We start from the raw sequence: 19,030 nt of genomic DNA on the forward strand, positions 1-19,030 counted from the left end.
ATTAGCGTGTAAGAAAACGATAATTACGTAACCCTAACACATGTAGTAATAATATTTTGTCCATGCATACTCATTCAATCATCCCAAATGGTCCGTCCATTCCCTTTTATTGTGTTTATGATGGTTATGCTGCTTCCAGACAGACGTATTTTCACATTGGACTATTTAACCAATCGCATTTCAGCTGTACTTTTTTGCCAGGCAGGGTAAGGGCCTTCACTCTCTGTTCTGAAGGTCCTGTGATGCGAAATCAATGTCGGTCATTCATTCTTTCAACCAATCAGATTTTGAGATGGTGTCAGCAGGGCCTTCTAGCAGGCCAAGGCAATGTCCCACTTTTCAAACCTTCTGATTGGACAGAAGTTTCAGGAAGTCACATGCAGCCTCGTCCAGTTTGACACAGATCCACAGAGAACTTCTGGATCGGTTAAACAGACTGACTGTGATGTACTCCATGGAGGATTTAGTTAGGTTTAAGGTGAAAACCCAAGTGAAGACATTTATTATGATAAATACCATAATAAATAATATTCATAATGTATGTGATTGTTTTCAATGTGTTTGTGCTGGCTGTAGTTGCATGGTGAGATTTCTTTACAGTTTTGTTTATACAGTTTATTTAGAGAAATAAAGATGGTTCATGAGGGGTTAAATGATTCAGACGTAGGTTTACTGAAGGCCCAGGTGTGTAATGTACGATCCACCACTGGATTTAAGAAAGAAATGAAACAGCAGAAAAACAACTGTGAAGGTAAAACTGTGAAATCAATAAAAAGATGAACCCTCATGTTTTAATGGTCTGGATCTTTTTTCCTGAGAAGATGCTGCTCTATTTGGTTTACATTTCCTCTGGATGGAGGAGCAGCTGACAGACGTTTCCATGGAAACCACTTCCATCTTCCTGCTTTGATCTTCTGTCAGAAATCCTGTCAGGAAGATGTTGGAGCTTTGATTGGGTCTTCTGGTGTTCCAAAAGAGAACGATGTCACACTGGACACCAGAAAAGTGTCTCCACTTCCATCATTCCAGAGTCCGTCCAGGAAAAACCTTCAGCTTTCATTTCCAGTTGGTTTTCTGGAACCAGCAGCAGGACCTCTGCTGGGATTTGAGCAGAACAGAAACAAAGCTCCTGAAATCCAGGAGACGACTGCAGCAAAGTCAGACGGATCCCAACCGTCAACTTCAACCTGCTGTTTGGAGGAAACTGAGGAGCTGAACATCCAGTGGGCAGATGAAGGAGCTCTCAGGCATGAAGTCCACCTGAAACCCACAAACTTCTGTCCAGAAAAACATGAAGATGTCTGATGATGTCATTTCTGATGGTTCTAGCGTGGAGCTCCATCCCTGTAGGACTCAGTCTGAGAAGATTCTTCCAGCAGCAGCAGCAGGACCTTCAGGAGAAAGGAGGTCAGAAGCTGCAGCTTCAACCTTCAACCTTCAGTCAGAGCTGAGGAAACACCTTCTAAGGTTGGACCAGAACCAGAGGGACGCTTCATTTAAGGAGGAACTCATTCACAGTCCAGAACCACGGAGAAGAAGACCAGGAAGGAGTCCATCCATCAGAGGAACAGATCATGGAGATGTTGGAGATCAATGCAGGGAAGCAGATGGAGACGCTGAGAGGAGGAAGAGTGATGATGCTGCTGAAAGGAGGAAGAGGTTGGAGACACCAGGAAAGAGGAGGAAGACCAAAGAGGAGGTGGATGATGGAGAGAAGGAGGACATGAGGGTGGAGGATGCAGAGGAGAAGGTGGGATGGAGGGGAGATGATGTCACTAAAACCTTGGATTAAATGGAGTCAAAATTCTGGTTTTTCAACAGTCTGACCCTGTTCTGGTCCTCTTTCACAATAAAAGTCCAGATTTATTTTCCTAATGCAGTCTTTAATCAGCTGAGAGTTCTTTATTCAGGTTTCTACTCACAGGTTGTCACAGTAGCAGGTCTCTAGCGCCCCCATGTGGCTGCTTGAACCTTCACCTGTAGAGACGGAGCAGCAGCTCTGATGAGTCAGCATATTTTAATGCTTTCATTAAATGAAAATAAAAACATTCATCTGAACCGGTTTAATGTCAGACAATATTTTCACGGACCGGCCTGTGCCAGGATGAAGTTGGCGTCTGATTTTTGTAGCTTCCAGTTTAACTTTGGAGGCTAAAGTTCATCTTCATCCTCTGTCAAATATCTGCAGATGATTTAAACTTCATTTGTTTTTTATGTTTCATGCAGGAAACATTCAAATGTCATTCAGATTTTTCCTTAAACCCAAAACTGTCAAAGTGGAAGAGAAACAAATCAGACGCCAACTTCAGCCTCGTCCAACTTTAAGAAAGTAGTGGATGGATTTTCAACACAGAACCTCCACAAGCATCAAGAATGACCGGATGTGGAGGAGAGAATCCAGTAGTTTTTCAAAATAAAACTTCCTTCAGAATTTGACTAGAAATACAACAGAAAAAGGAAAGTCTTGTTTTTTTCTCTGCAGATCGATACCAGAACCGGTTTGCTGTCCGGGTTTGGGGACCACTGCATTCCAGCAGGAGAAACTAAATTTTAGTGAATCTGTGACTTACGTTTTCTTTACGTCTCTCATTTTAACGACACAAACAGCAGAGAGGATCAATGAGGTCCAACCTCCAAGAAGGATCCAGAGAGCCGGTCTGGAGCGACTGATCCAGATCTGGTCTCGACTTTGTGTAACCCTTGTGCTAACCTAGGCACTTTACCATTGGGAGTTGGGTCATCTAGACCCACTAGTCAGTGCTCTGAACCTTTTTTCTTCAATGATTTGTGATCTTCACTGGTGTCCATGGATTAAATGAAATCTTTCCACCTTTATCCACCTTTGTCATGGTAGGAGAACATATCAATCTCAGATAGCACAAGGGTTAATCCATAAAAGTCATGAAAAGAGCTTGAAACCCCGCTAGCATTGAGCTAGCAAGCATGGCTAACAAAGGAGAACATTGTTTATAATGAATGGTGATAGTTTTTCATGCAGCGTCTTACTTTCTAACATCTTTTTTCACTAGCAGCTACTGGTGGAGCTCCTCATCTGACTGTGCTGGCGTCCTCTGGTTACATAAAGTACACGTTTGATAGTTTATTATAGTAAAAGATTTGAAAAACATGAATGACTCACCATTTGATACTGGTATTTTGACGTAAGACTTGTAGTGTTACCTGCAGACTGACGAGGGACGTATCAAGGGGGGAGAGATGGCTTCCAAGCATTTTTCATAGTGAAGAAAAACGTTATCTACGAACGTGCAAAATTCAACAAGAGAAAGCAAGAAGAAAATGAGACTGTGGATGCATCTGTTACTGCACTGTATGCATTAGCAGAACACTGTGGCTATGGGACACTTCATGATGAGCTCATACGTGATCGACTGGTGGTCGGTTTGTCAGATAAACGCCTGTCTGAACGCATGCAGCTAGACCCGGATCTTACGCTGGATAAAGCGATTAACATGGCACGACAGAGCGAGGAAGTGAAAAGGCAGCAATCTTCACTGCAAGGTGACACCAGGACACAGCCAGGAGATGCTAAATGTGTTGACAGGGTGCACAAAAGCAGCAGAAAGTTTAAAACCAAATCACATCCAGACGTCAAACAGAGCAAATCGTGGAGGCCTCAACACAGTAGACCAAATGCACAGTGTCATAAGTGCAGCAGTTCATCACCACATCCAAAACGTGAGTGTCCAGCTAATGAAACAGTATGTCATGTATGTGGAAAAAAGGGACATTACATGAGAGTGTGTAAAATAGACACAGGAGCTGATGTCACAGTTTTGCCACTTCAGGTGTTCAAATAGATCTTCAGAGACAGTTGCCCACCCACTCTTCAAAAACCAACCAAGCCTCTGTTTAAGCCGTTGGAAGTCCTCGGTTCACAGAGATGAGACTAAGGAAAGGAGCTAAAGAAGCAAGAGAGGATGTGTACATCCTGAAACACCTGCACACAGCATTGCTGGGAAGACCTGCTATCCACAGGTTGGAGTTAGTTACTGGAATAGACACGCTCAGCATCGAAACACTAAAAGTCAGCTACCCAAAACTGTGCAGCGGTCTTGGTGAAGTGAAGCAGCCATACAACATCAAGTTAAGGCCAGATGCTCAGCCTTTCTCATTAAAGACACCTCGGAGAGTTCCATTGCCGCTCATGGACAAAGTGAAGCAGGAACTGTCCCACATGGAAGACTTAGGTGTGATAAGCAAAATAGAGGAGCCAACAGAATGGTGTTCTGGCATGGTGGTGGTACCCAAAAAGAAAACAGACAAGGTGCGTATTTGTGTTGATCTCACACACCTCAGCCTTTCTGTGTGTCGAGAAAAATACATCCTGCCATCAGTGGAAGAGACATTAGGCAAATTGGCTGGAGCCAGAATTTTCAGCAAATTGGATGCTAATATGGGATTTTGGCAAATTCCCCTTACAGAAGGGTCAGCCAAGTACAACACCTTTATTACACCTTTTGGCCGTTACTATTTTAGGCGGCTACCTTTTGGCATTGCTTCTGCTCCTGCACATTTCCAGAACAGAATGTCAGAAGTCATAAACAGTCTGGAAGGTGTGGTTTGTCACATGGACGATGTGTTGGTTTGGGGCAGAACACAGGAAGAACATGACACTCGCCTACATGTTGTGCTTAAAAGGCTGCAGGAGGCAGGCATTTCACTGAATGTGGAAAAATGTGAGCTGTCAAAGCAGGAAGTGATCTTCTTAGGACATGTCATCTCAACCAATGGCATCAGTCCTGATGAGAAAATGAGAGAACGAACAAATGTTTCTGAACTGAGGAGTTTTCTAGGAACAGTTAATCAGCTTGGAAAGTTCATCCCTCAGCTGGCAGAAAGAGACAAACCTCTGAGAGATCTTCTTTCTAAAAAGAACCACTGGGTGTGGGGGATTGACCAGGCTCAAGCATTTCAAGATTTAAAAGACTCTTTGGCCTCACCTCCAGTGTTGGCCGTGTATGATCCAAATCGGGACAGTAAAGTCTCAGCAGATGCATCGTCGTATGGACTAGGGAGCGTCCTACTCCAAAAATGGGGCAGCGATTGGCGTCCTGTGGCTTATATCTCACGCTCTCTCACGCCAACAGAGCAGAGATACGCACAGATAGAAAAAGAAGCCTCAGCACTCACTTGGGCTTGTGAAAGGTTCAGAAACATCCTGATAGGCAAGCACTTCCAGATGGAGACTGACCACAAACCTCTCCTGAGTTTGTTAGGGTCCAGCAACTGGATGCCCTTCCTCCACGCATTCAACGGTTTAAAATGCGCCTTATGCGTTATTCCTACTCAATATCGCATGTGCCAGGAAAAAGCTTGTGGACGGCAGACATGCTATCACGTGCTCCCCTGTTGAATAATGAAACACCCGATGACAAGGAGTTGCTGGAGGACACAAATATATATGTGGACAGGATAATGGAGAACCTACCAGCAAGCACCTTCTATTTGGATCACCTGAAACAAGAGCTGCAACAGGACAGTGTGTGTGCACATGTGATGCAACTCTGTGAGCAAGGATGGCCGACTCACTACAACGGTGAACCAGCAATCAGACCCTACTGGGCGGAACGAGCATCACTCTCAGTACATGATGGACTGCTGCTCAAGGGAGACAGGCTTGTTATCCCTTCTTCACTGAGATATGGGGTGCTCACAACACTGCATTAAGGTCACCAAGGAGTCGTGAAACGTGCACGGCAGTCGGTGTGGTGGCCTGGATTAAGCCAGCAGATAAATGAGTTAGTTCTCTACTGCCGGATCTGCAGTAAAGAGAGGCATAATCCTGCAGAGCCGTTGTTGCCAACCCAGTATCCAGGAAGACCGTGGCAAAAACTGGGAGCAGATTTGTTCATGCTGGGAGCTAAATCTTACCTGCTAGTAGTGGATTATGCATCCAGATTTGTGGAAATCGCTTTGCTTTCAACCACAAAGTCTGCAAATGTGATTCACCACTTAAAATCTATCTTTGCACGCCACGGCATTCCAGAGCAGCTGGTGACAGACAACGGGCCTCAATTCTCTGGAGCTGTTTTTGCAGAGTTTGCACAATCGTATGGATTCCATTACATCACCAGCAGTCCCAAACATCCTCAGAGTAATGGTGAGGCTGAGAGAGCAGTCAAGACCATAAAAGAACTCCTGAAGAAAGCTGCTGATCCCTATCTTGCACTGCTGGCATACAGAGCTACTCCACTGAACGGATGCAGCCCTGCTCAGCTTCTCATGGGGAGGAGGCTTCGCACCACAGTGCCGACATTTCCAGCTCTTCTACAACCTGCTCTTCCCGACATGGAGGCTGTTTCACATAAGGAGAACAAGAAGAGGATGAAAGATGCACAGCTGTTTAATCAGCGCCATCGAGCACGGAACCTTCACCAACTTGTTCCAGGACGAGAAGTGTGGATACCAGATCTAGGATCAGGTGGAGCTGTGGTGAGCAGACACACAACCCCTCACTCATACATGGTTGAAGGACCTCATGGGACAGTAAGGAGAAATCAACGTCACCTTGTTGCCATGAAGACTTTACCCGAACAGAGCCAGAGCGACACAGAGCAACTGGTTTCAGTTGTGCTCCAGAACAACAACCACCAGAGTCGCTGATCCAGAACTCATCTGATTTGACATCTACCCCCAGAACCAGGTCTGGGGGAGCTGTTATAAAACCAACCAGACTGGATTTATAGATTGTTTAAATAATGAAACATTTTCAGCGATGTTGGACAAAAAGAATGTTTTGTATTATGTTGTTTTTTTTTATAATAGAAAGACTCTCCAACCTCAATGAAGAGTTCTTTGTAAGGGTTGTTAAACAATGACAGTTTAATAATTGTTTGTTCTATTTCAAAAAGGGGAGATGTGGTGTTATGCCATTGTTTAATTGGAAATCTGTTAATTATCCCTTGTGCTATCCTAGGCACTTTACCATTAAGAGGTGGGTCATCTAGACCCACTAGACAGTGCTCTGAACCTTTTTTCTTCAATGATTTGTGATCTTCACTGGTGTCCACGGATTACATGAAATCTTTCCACCTGTATCCACCTTTGTCATGGTAGGGAGAACACGTCAATGGAAGGGGGGGGGGGGGTCATCTAAGATAGCACAAGGGTTACAGAACTACAGGGTCGCATTGTTATGACGTCACGGCTGTGTGAGGGCAGCGGGAAGCGTGGCTAGACCGAGAGACACATGTTGAAGGCTGTCTTAGGAATGTTTGAATAAAGCGCCCTAACAAGCAAACAGTTGGACCCTTATTTGTTTCCCTAAATTTAAATAACACGACAGGGCCATCGCCCGTATTGCCCGTGGCGAAAACCGCTACTGCCTAGAATGCATCATGCTCTCCATCATCTTCCATCTCTAAAGAAGGTACTGAAAAGATGGGAAACATATTTTCTACCATGTTTCCTAACATGAGCATGAACGTTTAGTCTGCCACAGACCTGGGGGACTAGAAGAAGGTTTAAAACAGGAACTGAAGAACTCTGAGTCTGAGCCTCTTTCTTCTTCAGGTACTGCTGGAGCAGGAACATTCTGCTGCCTGAAACCTACTGTTTACTGAGGATACATGATGCATTTCCATCTTCTCTTTTCTCCCAGACATCCCTCCAGGTCTTCTTAGAAACCAGACCAAATCCAACCAGCTGGTTGTTCTCACTACCAAGGTGTCTCCACTGATCTTTCAGCTAAATAGTTTCTCAGATCTCTAATTTTGCATATTCCTGCAATACAAAAAAACCTGCATATATATATAATCCATTAAATGCATAATGAAATACTGTAACCCCTGTTATGCATATTAAAAATAGCATATAAAATGTAATGTTCATCTCCACATTCCCTTTGGTAAAATGAAAAAGGTTTTGAAAACACACACACACTTCTCAACGTTTCTAGTTTGAAGACGTTCTTCTCATCCAGCTGTTATCCTCACTGCTGGAGTTTCATGTTCAACAATGACGGGAAGAGAAATGTCTTCAGATTAGAAACTTTGTCCTGTTATTATTTTTTACTTACATCATACTTTAACTTGTTGTGCTCTTGTGTTTTAACAGCGATCAGATGAACTCTGGCCGCAAGATTGTTGTTGTTTCTCTTCCTGTAAATTCCTCACTACTAAGACGGTGTGGAAAAAAACCTTGCTAGTGGTGAAAGACTGTATTACATCTGAAACTACCATAGAGAATGAAGGGGAAGGGTTAGGTGCTAGGATACTGTAATTTCGCGATTGCGTAAATCTGCGTTGTGATTGGCTACCTGTGTTGCAGCAGAATTGTCATTGGCTGTTACGTGTTACAATCTGCATATCTCTCCTATCAACGGCCACAGCCCCTACCTCCGATGCGATCCTTGCTGATAGGCTGTTTTAACGGAAAGAGACGGCATTTTTCTAACTTTTTCTAACTTTAATTTATAGCAGCAGCTTCGTCTTCCTCCCTAAGTCATGGTTTGGTCACGATGTCTGCAGCAGAGTTCTGTTGTGTTTCTGCTTCTTCTTGTCTGTGGATTTCTACATGTGTGTGGTTCTGGTTCTGTTCACATGTTGAAGGTAAGTTCATGAATGTTCTGTTCTTTAGTTCAAGTTTCTGTTTGATGTTTAGAAACTTCCACCTTTTATGGTGGTGGTTCTTTCTACAGACTATTCAATGAACTAACGTCTGAATTTGGAGAAAGTTTGTTTAGACACAAAATGATGACAATCTGGAAGATTTGACACACAGTTTCTCTGTATGTGGAACTCTAGATTTAATTTAAAAGTAAAAGTCTGCTAAATTTGTACCAAAACTTCTGCTGTGAATCTTTCCAAACCATGTTTTAGTTTGTTTTCCTCAAATGTTCCTCAGAAACTGAGTATTCAGTCAGTGATCAAAGACTTTAAAGTAGAAACTGTTTTGGTAGAAATGAGGTGAAAGACTGAAAACATTTGACTAAATGAATAATCATCAGGAATCATTGATTGAAATGTGTCTTTAGATAGAATTAGAAGAAAAAGTAGAAAAGTTTCTTCCTGTTTTCTTTGTTTCCAGGTGAACCAATCATTGCTGCTCCTGGTGATGATGTCATCCTGCCGTGCCGCCTGGACTCTCAGGAGGATCTGCAGGATCACATCGTGGAGTGGATCAAACGAAACATGAAGCATTTTGCTCCACATTCCATCAGCCCCTGAAGGAGCCAGTTTGCACTTTGATCCGTTCTTGATTTCTGAATCATGAAGATCTTCTATCTGCTGTCTTTCATTCCTTTGGTGGTGGAAGGACTTTCAGGTAAACTTTAAACTTTTTATTTAAACTCATCCTGATTCCTGCAGCAACTGAACTCTGTCATTCTGTGAGTTCCTGCTAATTCTGTGATCATTAGGCTGTTAGAGAATAGTTTTTATCAATGTTAACCTTATATGTTAGACGTTTACTGCTTTATTTTTTGCTGAGAGAAAGGCAGAGCATGGGGGGGGGGGAGTCCTCAGATGCCCAACGAGTCCTTTAAGGACATTTTTGTCCCATTCTGGTGTGTGAAACCTGTCTGTGATACAAATTATTCAATATCATCTAAAGATGAATAATACTTGAGCCAAATAAAATGATGAATTGGAAGATAAAGATCAATCCTCATCTCACGGACAGCCATGTGTTTCTAAGAGTGTAGAGCATTTAGGAGGGGAGGAGTTCGTCCTTTTTACTACAGGGAGACACTGACAGGGCATCATTCCACATCTATTTGATCATTAGCCTTTGGTATAAACAAAATGACAACATGTCATATTACTGTCCAATCCAGTAGAGTTTTGAGTAAAAAGTGGTGTGACTAATCATGGGGGGGTCCTTCTCTGTAAGCTGTGCTACAATAGAGACGTTTTTATAAAAAGCTAAGATAAAGATCTTTTTAACACGATTTTTAAACACAGTTTCTTTGTACTTTTATACATTTATTCATACAATATGTTTATTGTATATATATATATATATATGTTTAATATGTACAATATGTTTCAGGTGTGTGTGTGTGTGTGTGTGTGCATGTGTGTGTGTGTGTGTGGGTGTGTGTGTGTGTGTGTGTGTGTGTGTGTGTGTGTGTGTGTAGATGGTGAATGTTTTTGACTTTACAATCGACTCACCGTCACAGGAAATACACCTTAAAGCTTTCATGGAAGGAGACTTTGGGAGCTTCTTTTAGGGAGATTCCTAACTAAGAACAGCCAAGTTTCAGAAAAACAGTGAGGAAGAGGAGAAATGGATTCAGGAATCAGGTCTGAGGGACACTTCAGGGTCCAATGAGGGATCAGTTGGAGCAGTACTTGTCTGCAGACTGGTCCTACAGCCATTATTGATCTCTTAATATATTTGTTCCTTTTTTAAACAGATATACAATTTACACCTCTGTTTTAAACCTGATCATCACTGCCTCCTCAGTAGTAAAGATGATGAGCCTTTCAGAAATTCATAAATACAACTATTTGGATATATTTTGTTGTTCCATAAAATGTTTCCAAATTTGCTGTTGGTTTGTTACTTCATGTTTCTTGTGTTGTCAAATTCAAACACAAAACAATTGAGGATTATCTGAAGTTTTTATTAGACACAGTGATCCTTTACAGCACATGTCAAACTCAAGGCCCGGGGGCCAAATGTGGCCCTCCATGTCATTTTATGTGGCAGATATTTTCTTAAAATAAATGAAAAATTGGTGTGTATTTATTCATATCTAGGGGGAATCTGACTTAAAATATCGGATTGGACTACTATATATTACATGTATAAGTTCTATACATGTAATATATAGTTGAGGACAGACACTATGCTGATGTGGCCCTCAGTGAAAATGAGTTTGACCCCCCTGCTCTAAAGCAACAAACCAACATCTGGTTGGGGGGATGAGGGGGTCAATTTTACAACTGATATCATATTAGTATCACCCAAAAATCAGGTGAAATATTTTTTTCTCACTCTGAGGCCGTGATTCCAGTGATTTGTAATCAGTCGTCAGAAAGGAATCCCTTCAAGCTGACACCATCAGTGATTAGAATTCTGCACCCACAGTACAGTCATGTGCATTCAGGGGCGTGTCCAGCGGGTCACGTGTTCAGACGTGCCACCCCAGGTGCCCCCCCCCCCCCATGCTGATGCACCAAATCTGGTTTTTCAGCACATGTTAAAGCAGGAGTGGCACACTTTTTTAGTGTGAGCTACTTTTGAAGGGACAAGATCCAAAAGATCTACAGATAGATAGATAGATAGATAGATAGATAGATAGATAGATAGATAGATAGATAGATAGATAGATAGATAGATAGATAGATAGATAGATAGATAGATAGATAGATAGATAGATAGATAGATAGATAGATAGATAGATGTAAAAATAGAGAAGAAGTAAAAGAAAGTGCGCTCAGTTTGGTAAAACACTTATGTATGTCTCAGAGGATGTTTAGTTGGCCATTCTGCATGTCAATCAAGTGACGTATTTCACACTGAGGATGATTCACTGATGGAGTTTTTGTTTGGTTTATTTGTCTGTGATGGCCTGCGATCTACCGTCACATCCATAGAATTAATGAGCACACAAAGATGTATTATTACTGAAACTCATATGTCTGAGCGTGCTTGAACACACCGCTGAGTGCCTCTATCACCTGACCCCCCACCCCCACCCCCACCACCACCATCTGCACCACACACTAGAAAAGGCTGCAAAGACGCTTTGACAGTAGAAACACGTGGATCAAGTCATTAAAATATAATGAAACAAGTCAACTATAAAAACCAATCTGAACCAACAACCAGCATGACAGGCTCTATGAACTCATGGAGCAACTTTAGTTGCTGCTTTGGTTGCAGGGAAAAGTCTCCTTTCACATGTTGGGTATTTCTGTATTCAATGGGTTACTATTGGAGTGAATAGATTTAACTGTAATCAGAAACCGTCGTTAAAGCAGGAAACATCTCAACCCTGAAAGATGGGAGCCTCTGAAGACTAGAATGGATTGGAGGAAGTATTATTTACTGTAAGTAGTGTGTAAATAGTGTGTAAATAGTGTGTAAATAGTGTGTAAGTAGTGTGTAAGTAGTGTGTAAGTAGTGTGTAAATAGTGTGTAAGTAGTGTGTAAATAGTGTGTAAATAGTGTGTAAATAGTGTGTAAATAGTGTGTAAATAGTGTGTAAGTAGTGTGTAAATAGTGTGTAAATAGTGTGTAAATAGTGTGTAAATAGTGTGTAAATAGTGTGTAAGTAGTGTGTAAATAGTGTGTAAGTAGTGTGTAAGTAGTGTGTAAATAGTGTGTAATTAGTGTGTAAATAGTGTGTAAATAGTGTGTAAGTAGTGTGTAAATAGTGTGTAAATAGTGTGTAAATAGTGTGTAAGTAGTGTGTAAATAGTGTGTAAATAGTGTGTAAGTAGTGTGTAAATAGTGTGTAAGTAGTGTGTAAATAGTGTGTAATAGTGTGTAAGTAGTGTGTAAATAGTGTGTAAATAGTGTGTAAATAGTGTGTAAATAGTGTGTAAATAGTGTGTAAGTAGTGTGTAAATAGTGTGTAAATAGTGTGTAAATAGTGTGTAAATAGTGTGTAAATAGTGTGTAAGTAGTGTGTAAATAGTGTGTAAGTAGTGTGTAAGTAGTGTGTAAATAGTGTGTAATTAGTGTGTAAATAGTGTGTAAATAGTGTGTAAGTAGTGTGTAAATAGTGTGTAAATAGTGTGTAAGTAGTGTGTAAATAGTGTGTAAGTAGTGTGTAAGTAGTGTGTAAATAGTGTGTAATTAGTGTGTAAATAGTGTGTAAATAGTGTGTAAGTAGTGTGTAAGTAGTGTGTAAGTAGTGTGTAAATAGTGTGTAAATAGTGTGTAAATAGTGTGTAAATAGTGTGTAAATAGTGTGTAAATAGTGTGTAAATAGTGTGTAAATAGTGTGTAAGTAGTGTGTAAATAGTGTGTAAGTAGTGTGTAAATAGTGTGTAATTAGTGTGTAAATAGTGTGTAAATAGTGTGTAAGTAGTGTGTAAATAGTGTGTAAATAGTGTGTAGGTAGTGTGTAAATAGTGTGTAAGTAGTGTGTAAATAGTGTGTAAATAGTGTGTAAGTAGTGTGTAAATAGTGTGTAAATAGTGTGTAAGTAGTGTGTAAATAGTGTGTAAGTAGTGTGTAAATAGTGTGTAAATAGTGTGTAAATAGTGTGTAAATAGTGTGTAAATAGTGTGTAAGTAGTGTGTAAATAGTGTGTAAATAGTGTGTAAATAGTGTGTAAATAGTGTGTAAATAGTGTGTAAATAGTGTGTAAATAGTGTGTAAATAGTGTGTAAATAGTGTGTAAGTAGTGTGTAAATAGTGTGTAAGTAGTGTGTAAGTAGTGTGTAAGTAGTGTGTAAATAGTGTGTAATTAGTGTGTAAATAGTGTGTAAATAGTGTGTAAATAGTGTGTAAGTAGTGTGTAAATAGTGTGTAAATAGTGTGTAAGTAGTGTGTAAATAGTGTGTAAGTAGTGTGTAAATAGTGTGTAAATAGTGTGTAAGTAGTGTGTAAATAGTGTGTAAATAGTGTGTAAATAGTGTGTAAGTAGTGTGTAAATAGTGTGTAAATAGTGTGTAAATAGTGTGTAAGTAGTGTGTAAGTAGTGTGTAAATAGTGTGTAAGTAGTGTGTAAATAGTGTGTAAGTAGTGTGTAAATAGTGTGTAAGTAGTGTGTAAGTAGTGTGTAAATAGTGTGTAATTAGTGTGTAAATAGTGTGTAAATAGTGTGTAAATAGTGTGTAATAGTGTGTAAGTAGTGTGTAAATAGTGTGTAAATAGTGTGTAAGTAGTGTGTAAATAGTGTGTAAGTAGTGTGTAAATAGTGTGTAAGTAGTGTGTAAATAGTGTGTAAGTAGTGTGTAAATAGTGTGTAAATAGTGTGTAAATAGTGTGTAAGTAGTGTGTAAATAGTGTGTAAATAGTGTGTAAATAGTGTGTAAGTAGTGTGTAAGTAGTGTGTAAATAGTGTGTAAGTAGTGTGTAAATAGTGTGTAAGTAGTGTGTAAATAGTGTGTAAATAGTGTGTAAATAGTGTGTAAATAGTGTGTAAATAGTGTGTAAGTAGTGTGTAAATAGTATGTAAGTAGTGTGTAAGTAGTGTGTAAGTAGTGTGTAAGTAGTGTGTAAATAGTATGTAAATAGTGTGTAAATAGTGTGTAAATAGTGTGTAAATAGTGTGTAAATAGTGTGTAAGTAGTGTGTAAATAGTGTGTAAATAGTGTGTAAATAGTGTGTAAATAGTGTGTAAGTAGTGTGTAAATAGTGTGTAAGTAGTGTGTAAATAGTGTGTAGTATGTCACATAATGTCAATATTGATCAAAGCTAAATAAAGTCTGAATGTGAATCTCAAGCTGTGATTGAAGAGAACTTTGTGGTTCCTTCAATGGCCATGGAGAAAGTTTCAACTCTGCCCTGTCGTGGTTGAACCCTCATCACAGTTGGGGGGGGGGGGGGGGGGGGGGGGAGTTTGGAAAACTCTGTACTTTTTGTGGAAAACAAAAGGATGAGGAGGGTTTGCTGTAACATTTAGATTTTCCTTTGGCTGTTGAAACCACTTAGGTGATGAGAACCACTAACTGTTAGGATTTCGATTAGTTTGGGGTCTTCTACATGTGCCCCCACCCATATAAAAAAGCAAAGTAGCTGCAGCTGTGTGCTTCAGGTGAGCAGATAGAGGATATGTTCAGGTTTCTGCTCCTCCATAGTTAGATGTGTCTCAGACTTTTCATGCAATAATTATTGAGCTGAGGAGAATGAAGTTAAAGAATCTCTAAGCAGCAAAGAGAAGACCAGCATGGAGCAGTTATTTCAGTTTATTCATTACATTTTATTTGAATTCATGTTGTCCAGAGTTAATATAAATATACATTTTCCCCTTTTTTGTCCTTGTCCAGCTACAAGCAACCATGTTTCTGCAACTTTAGAGAACAACAAAGGTATGCAGGTTCTCCAGCTGCAGTCCGGGTCTTTCCTCTGAACACGTCAGACATTTTGGGTTAAACTAGTTTCTCTGCTGAACGTTTTCATGACATCACAGCAGCAGAGGCTGAAGCTGAAGCTGAACCAGTCCCTGACAGCTGCCTCCCTTTTTCAGAGCCACAGATTCATGGAGCTGCTTCAGCTGCTCCTCCATGAGGAGCTTTAAAGAAAACACTTTCCTGCTTTGACAAACGAAAAGATAAGATGAAAAGGCAACCAGACGCCTCCAAGAATATGGGAATTCACCGCAGACAGAGGCACGGTTCCAGGTTGAAATGTTTCTTTAGAGGAGAAACAACAACACACACCACAGAGGGAGCATAAAACCACTGAGGAATAAAGTTCACCTACAAACAGGAAGCTGGTTCCTCAGTAAAAAACATCAACCGGACCTACCAAAAGAACACCTCACTGATGAGTACAGAACTACAGACCATGCAAAATAAAGGAGGAACCTCTACCAGAGGCTCATTGCTGCAGGGAGACTCTGACACAAAAAATAATAAAGATATATGACCAGAAACACAAAGACTCTTTTTTTTTTTGCATGTGCAGACATCTGTGGTTGTTTTCTTTAAACATATAAAATGTTCCACTAAACTTAAACTTTTTTCTTCAGGTTCATCTGAAATGGTTTGCTCTCTATTGTTGGTCCGAGCTCAGTCAAGTCTGAACATGGTTCAGTCATGTGGAGTAAAACCTCCCTTTAACGTGTCGGCTGTCACCTTGGAATGTAAACATGGCTCAAAAAATCTGCACATTCGTCGGAGTCAGGGGGACAACCCTGACGATCAAGACCTGATGTTCAAAGGCCAGACCTCTCTGATCCCCCAGGGGAATAGAACCTTTACCGTCACACTGACCAACGTCACCAAGCAGGATGAAGGGAACTACAGCTGCTGTCTTCCTGAGTATGGAATATGTTCTAACGTCATCCCGATGAAGAGTAAGCTGCTGGTTTAGAGCAGAATGAACTAAACAGTTTTTCTAACCTGAAACCAGCTAAATATGATCTAACACGACTTCTGATCAGTTCCACAGATGAACAAGGAGGATGAAGGAAACTACAACAACTCTCCACATGAGCAGAAGCTGGTCAAAGCTTCAACTGTCACCCCGACAGAGAGTAAGCTGCTGGTTTAGACCAGAATGAAAAAAACACTTTTTTCTAACCCGTAATCAGCTAAATATGATCTAACACGACTTCTGATCAGTTCTACAGACGAACAATGAGACAGACAACCAAACAGGTGAGGAAAACACCTTTTAGTGACACTTCCTGTTTCTCCTTTGAGACTGAGGTTTGTAGAATAATAACAATAATAACACTTTACCTTTCTGGACACCCATGGTCACCTTACACACTGTAAAAAAAACTGTAAAAAAAACGTTGAACTTAAAAACTTTGAATTTACATGGTTTTAATGTGTGCATGTGTACACCAACACAGTTTCTACTTTTTTCAATGGAAGTTTTTTTTTGGTAAAACCAAATCATTTTAATCATGTCTGACACTTTTAAAGATTTGTGTGTGTGGGTGTGTGTGTGCATGTATGTGTGTGTCCGATTAATCATTTTCTGATATGGTGTACTCCTTTCCGTTTTTTTTTTTAGATTTAATATAAATTTTTATAATAGCGAATTATATATTTCATTTTGTGTTTAGGGACATAAAATATGAACTTTAATTTTATTATACTTTCTATTCTTCAGTTCTTTTCATTTTCATCATCTCTGTCCTGTAGGATCTGCTCTGAGCTCTGGTGACATCACTGCCATAGTTCTTGGAGGTGTTCTTCTTGGTGTTGTTGTTGTTGGGGGGATCCTGGCTTTTAGATATTGCAGGAGGTCAGTCATAAATAAATTACCTTTTAATGTTTTTACTGAACAGAACTGTTAACTTCTAATCTCTTTGTTCAGAAACAGAAACAGAACTGATCTCCAACCAGATTCTTCTTCCATCGCTCTGAGGTGAGAAACATGTTCATGTCATTCATTCATTTGTTCAGACAAAATTAAAAAACATAGTTTTCTTTCTTATTTTATCCTCATTTTTAATCAAGTGATGATATTTTGGACTAAATTTATCTTCTAAACTAAACTGTACTGAGATCAAGATTCTGTAGAAAGAGACTGACTGAAAACTTTGGTTCTGCTTTGCTGTCAGAGTTAGTTTAGGTTTTAGATAATTAATTAAAACTAACATCTAGAAAATCAAGAAGAAAACCAGAAAAAAAAGCAAAGTTCATCAGAAAGTCTTGATGCTGTTTTTGTGAAAGCTGCTGTAACAAAAGAAAAACAAACCACTGATGGTTACAAATCTGACTGATCGATACTTTACACCACATTAAGTGGCTCCTTTGTATCACAACTGCTGCTTAATATGTAACTTATATGAAATTATCCATCCATCCATCCATCATTTATCCATGCATCTATCCATCCATCCATCTATCATCCATCCATGTTCTCTACCTGCTTGTTTCTGTTCAGGATCATGGAGGAGGGGGAGTCTTCCCAGCCAGCGTTGGATGGAGGGGGGGCTGACCCTGAACAGGTCTCCAGGCCTTTCATAGATGATCATCTGAATCAAAGTCATGATGGAGATGTTCCAGATCACTACAGTGAAGGAGGAGCAGAAGCAGCAGCTGGAAAAAGAAATGACCTCTGACCTTTTGTATAAGATTCTGCACTGATTTGTACCATAATAACTTATTGAATTGAAACATTTGACATGAATTAGAAGAAATGTTTTTGAACGTTATGGATTCTCAGTTCAGAAATGAATAAATAAATATTGGCTTTATTTTCAACAATGAACAAAGCTTCTGATCTTTTGTTATAGAAACAGCGTTTAATGCGACTGATACATTTCTATAGAATATGGTGTTATTGTGCCACTTCTTCTGAACAGAAACACAAACAGATGTGAGCTGAGCCTGAGATCAGGCCAACACCACCAGCATAGCAGCTGAAACACTGGACTGATATTTTTAGTTCATTTTCTTCTAGTTTCTCTGTTGAAATGATTTTTATTTATTTGTTTGTTTATTTCCAAGTGTTAAACTAAAAACAATAAATGACAGTAAATAACTCAGTGAGGCTTCAATGGGATTGTTGCTGTCATGGTTCAGAACTGAAAACATTAAGAAAATCATCCAAAAATGTTTTTTCTTCTAAAAACTACAAATCCCAGTTTTTTTCTGGTTGAAGCTGCAGCCACTGAAGGTTAAAAACTCCTGTTTGGTGAGATCAATAAAGTTTGATTGTGGTTGATGATCTTTGTGTTTATGTCTTCTGTTTATGGCAGAAGAATTTCAATGGAGTTGAAGTTCCAGAGAACCTTTGAGCAAACCTGTATGGATGGTTCCCCTCCCGGACAGCAGGTGGCAGACGTGAGCAGGACGCTCAAACCCACATTTCTCTTTTTTATATTTATGTACAAACATTTGAAATACGCAGACAACGATAACTATAATGAAAAATAGGTAAATAAATCATAAATATGAATAATTCTGATGAACAATTTTCCTCCTTGAACACGAACAAAAACAGAAATATGATAAACCATGAAAGGACGTTTGCTTTGATGTGTAGAAAAGAGAAACTAAAGAATTGAAGCTGTAAGAAACTGATCCTTCCTGCAGAAAGATGAGATCCTGAGAGAATTCAGGACTCACTTTTTGTTGTCTCCTCTGAAAGACACAGTTGGAAAAACCTTCCAGAAGGATCCAGAACAGAGACCCAATACATCCATTGATTGATTGATTTGGTTTAGTTCTAGACAATACAAGAAAAAACACACAGATTTATCAAACTCCTTACAGAAATAATCAAATGCTTTGATTAGAAACAAACAAAGACTCACTTCAGTCACATTAGATTGATGACATAGAGATGATTCACTAAAGTCAAGATGTTGATTTCTTGCTGGAAAAGGAGAGAAAGAAGAGAATTTCTAGAATCCACCCCTACTGAGTTCATTCATTTGAAAGTTCTGCAGAGTTTCCAGAATCCAGTTCTGATCAGATCA

At 39.9% G+C, this 19,030-nt stretch overlaps 1 protein-coding gene and 1 long non-coding RNA gene across 4 annotated transcripts; one reads left to right on the forward strand and one right to left on the reverse strand.

Moving 5' to 3' along the window:
- Positions 1-996: 996 nt before the first annotated feature.
- On the reverse strand, positions 997-8,583 carry LOC105353765. Of its 3 annotated transcripts, none has more exons than XR_002875264.1 (3): positions 8,039-8,583; positions 1,923-1,977; positions 997-1,260 (listed from the first exon to the last, which is right to left on the reverse strand). It is a non-coding gene; the product is annotated as an uncharacterized LOC105353765 (long non-coding RNA). The 3 variants fall into 3 exon arrangements; XR_002875265.1 differs by lacking the exon at positions 8,039-8,583 and adding an exon at positions 2,632-2,684; XR_002875263.1 differs by lacking the exon at positions 8,039-8,583 and adding an exon at positions 2,571-2,678.
- Positions 8,584-15,617: 7,034 nt separating this feature from the next.
- On the forward strand, positions 15,618-18,276 carry LOC105358671. Its single transcript, XM_011494329.2, has 6 exons — positions 15,618-15,943; positions 16,031-16,123; positions 16,212-16,247; positions 16,743-16,845; positions 16,918-16,968; positions 17,491-18,276. The coding sequence occupies exons 1-6, from the start codon at positions 15,628-15,630 to the stop codon at positions 17,666-17,668; spliced, it is 777 nt and encodes a 258-aa protein (XP_011492631.1). The 5' UTR covers positions 15,618-15,627; the 3' UTR covers positions 17,669-18,276.
- The last annotated feature ends 754 nt before the right edge of the window (positions 18,277-19,030 follow it).

This window comes from Oryzias latipes, chromosome 18 (genome assembly GCF_002234675.1).
Source record: "Oryzias latipes chromosome 18, ASM223467v1".
Taxonomy (NCBI): Eukaryota; Metazoa; Chordata; class Actinopteri; order Beloniformes; family Adrianichthyidae; genus Oryzias; species Oryzias latipes.